Genomic DNA, 2,245 nt, shown 5'->3' with positions numbered 1-2,245 from the left:
AAGCAGTTAAAGTACTATACAAAACAGTTTATCTTCCTTTAATGTAAATTTTTAAAAAAAATATGTTAGTTTTTATGGTATAATATAGGATAAAAATTGTAGAAACAATATATTATTAGACTGTAAAGAAAACCATATTAGTACTATAATTCTTATTTTTTCTAATTTGATTGAATAGTATGATAAAAATATCTTCATAGGAAATTCAGATTCTTCACATTATAATCATTATAGTCAGTAATAGATTTCATTCTTTTTTATGCCATGTATTTGGGGTTTTTTTTACTACAGATTATTTATGCTGTAGTATAAATATGATATATATTTTTGTTATTTAATAAATGACAAGTAACTTACTTGAGAAAAAGGCCTGAAAATATGTATATCTATGTTAATATTCAAATACATTTAGAGTTTATCATGATTACATATGTGATTCGTATATCTTCATGTATAAAATTTCATTGGAATTTATTATTTTAACAATTCTGGCTCTTTTGAAATTTTTTCTTTAATTTAAAGAATTTTATATTAAGATATGGGAGCCCAAAGTTCTAGTTCTTGCTCAGCTACTACTTAGCTTTTTGGCTTTGAAAAGTCACTTAAAGAAACTGAGCATTAATTTCTTCATCTGTGAAATGAGAAAGTTGGACTAGATAATCTCTTAATTTCTTCCAATTGTTTGATTGTAGAAATGCATTAATTATAGACCAAAATGGTGTAAAAATGTTTAATTTTTGAATTGCTCCTATTTTATATTCCAACCCTTAATGAGTAATTAGAACAATACAACTATTATTGATAAGATACTAGTTAGAACTAGAGCTATGTAAAGAGATTTCTTTTAACTCAGCTAATGTGTCATGTAAATACTATGCTTTATTAGAATGTTTAGGTGATAAGTTTAGAGCAGCTGTGAAAGGACATAAACTATCAGTCTGTAGAAAAAACATCAGGTTGCAAGCTAGATGTCACCAAAATCAAGGCAGGAAAGGCTTTCCAGTGTTCTTCGATGATGAAATCCAGGCCAGAGTTTCCCTAAGGCAAATAAGACAGAGGCAGATCTATCTTCAGGTATGAGGTGAGGAGGAGAACAGGTGGGATACAGTTGAGTGTAAGGAGAACATATATATGTGTATATGTATACTAATTTTTATGAAAGTGACAGTTTAACACCTATAAGTATTTTGTGCAAACTTTTCCAAATTATATTTTGAAATTTAAGCTGCCCAATTCTCCTCTTAAAACTCTACAGCATGGTTTCTCAACCTCGACACTGTTGACATTTTGGACCAAATAATTCTTTGTCGTTAGAGTGTCCTGTGCATTGTAAACTGCATAGTAGCATCCCTGGCCTTTATTTGATAGATGCCAGTAGCACTACCTTCTCTTTCCCCAAGTTGTGACAACCAAAAGTATCTCCATATACTGTCAAATGTCTCCTTGGGGGACAGATTTCCCCTGGTTGAGAACCATTGTTCTACAGTGTAGCACTCTTCTTTTCCAGGTAGCACCTTAGATAAAACTATGCTTGGTTGAAAAGCCATCTATCTAACCATAGCTGATAACCTGTATAGGTGCTATCAGCAAAGACTCTTTTTTATGTGTCTGTAAAAGATACTGGATACAATGTTGACATGTAGAGCCTTCAGTACTATTGGAGCCCGTGAATATTGCCAAGGACACACATAGCCTTCTCTTCGGGAAATTAATCTATTCCTTCCCATGTATGAGGACATTCATTACAGTCTATCTCCTTTACCTAGACCCTCTTCCAGTCCCCATTCCCAACCCCACAACATAATCTGGGTTCTTGCTAAAGATTTATATCAATTTATGTCTTAACATATGAGTTGGAGAATTGGGCAGAGTATTTCCCAAATAACATCTCTAAATGACTCAATTCTACCCTGGGTTGCAAGTGCATTTGTTGTTGAATGTGTGCATGATTGGGGGAAAGTATTTGGTTTAACAAATTGTGCATAATCCCACTGCTTGCGCTTGTGGAACTTAAGTAAAAGGGATAAATGTACTAAAAATAAGTTATGTGGTAATAATATAGGTGAAAATGTGTGTTTGGGTATCTGTTGCTTTACCAATCTGGTGTATTAAGAAAAGTAATCAAAGTACTCTTAGAGTCAAAGCAATGACTTTGTAAAATTCTTAATTTATCCTCTAAAATTGAGAAATTTACATGAACTTTTTTGAGCGTTAGAACCTCTAGAAATATTGAACTTAATAAAAC

General features: G+C 32.1%; 1 protein-coding gene across 1 annotated transcript in view; it reads left to right on the top strand.

Annotated features, from left to right (window-relative positions):
* Positions 1-2,245, top strand: part of LOC105825857 (kelch domain-containing protein 1-like) — a 69,231-nt gene that overhangs the window by 46,220 nt on the left and 20,766 nt on the right. The window contains exon 7 of the mRNA XM_012663754.1: positions 1,001-1,032. Within this exon, the coding sequence (XP_012519208.1) occupies positions 1,001-1,032 (32 nt within the window). The remainder of the gene's footprint in view (positions 1-1,000; positions 1,033-2,245) is intronic.

Source organism: Propithecus coquereli, unplaced genomic scaffold (assembly GCF_000956105.1).
Source record: "Propithecus coquereli isolate 6110/MARCELLA unplaced genomic scaffold, Pcoq_1.0 Scaffold83, whole genome shotgun sequence".
NCBI classification, from domain to species: domain Eukaryota; kingdom Metazoa; phylum Chordata; class Mammalia; order Primates; family Indriidae; genus Propithecus; species Propithecus coquereli.
This window is presented reverse-complemented; position numbering and strand designations above follow the sequence as displayed.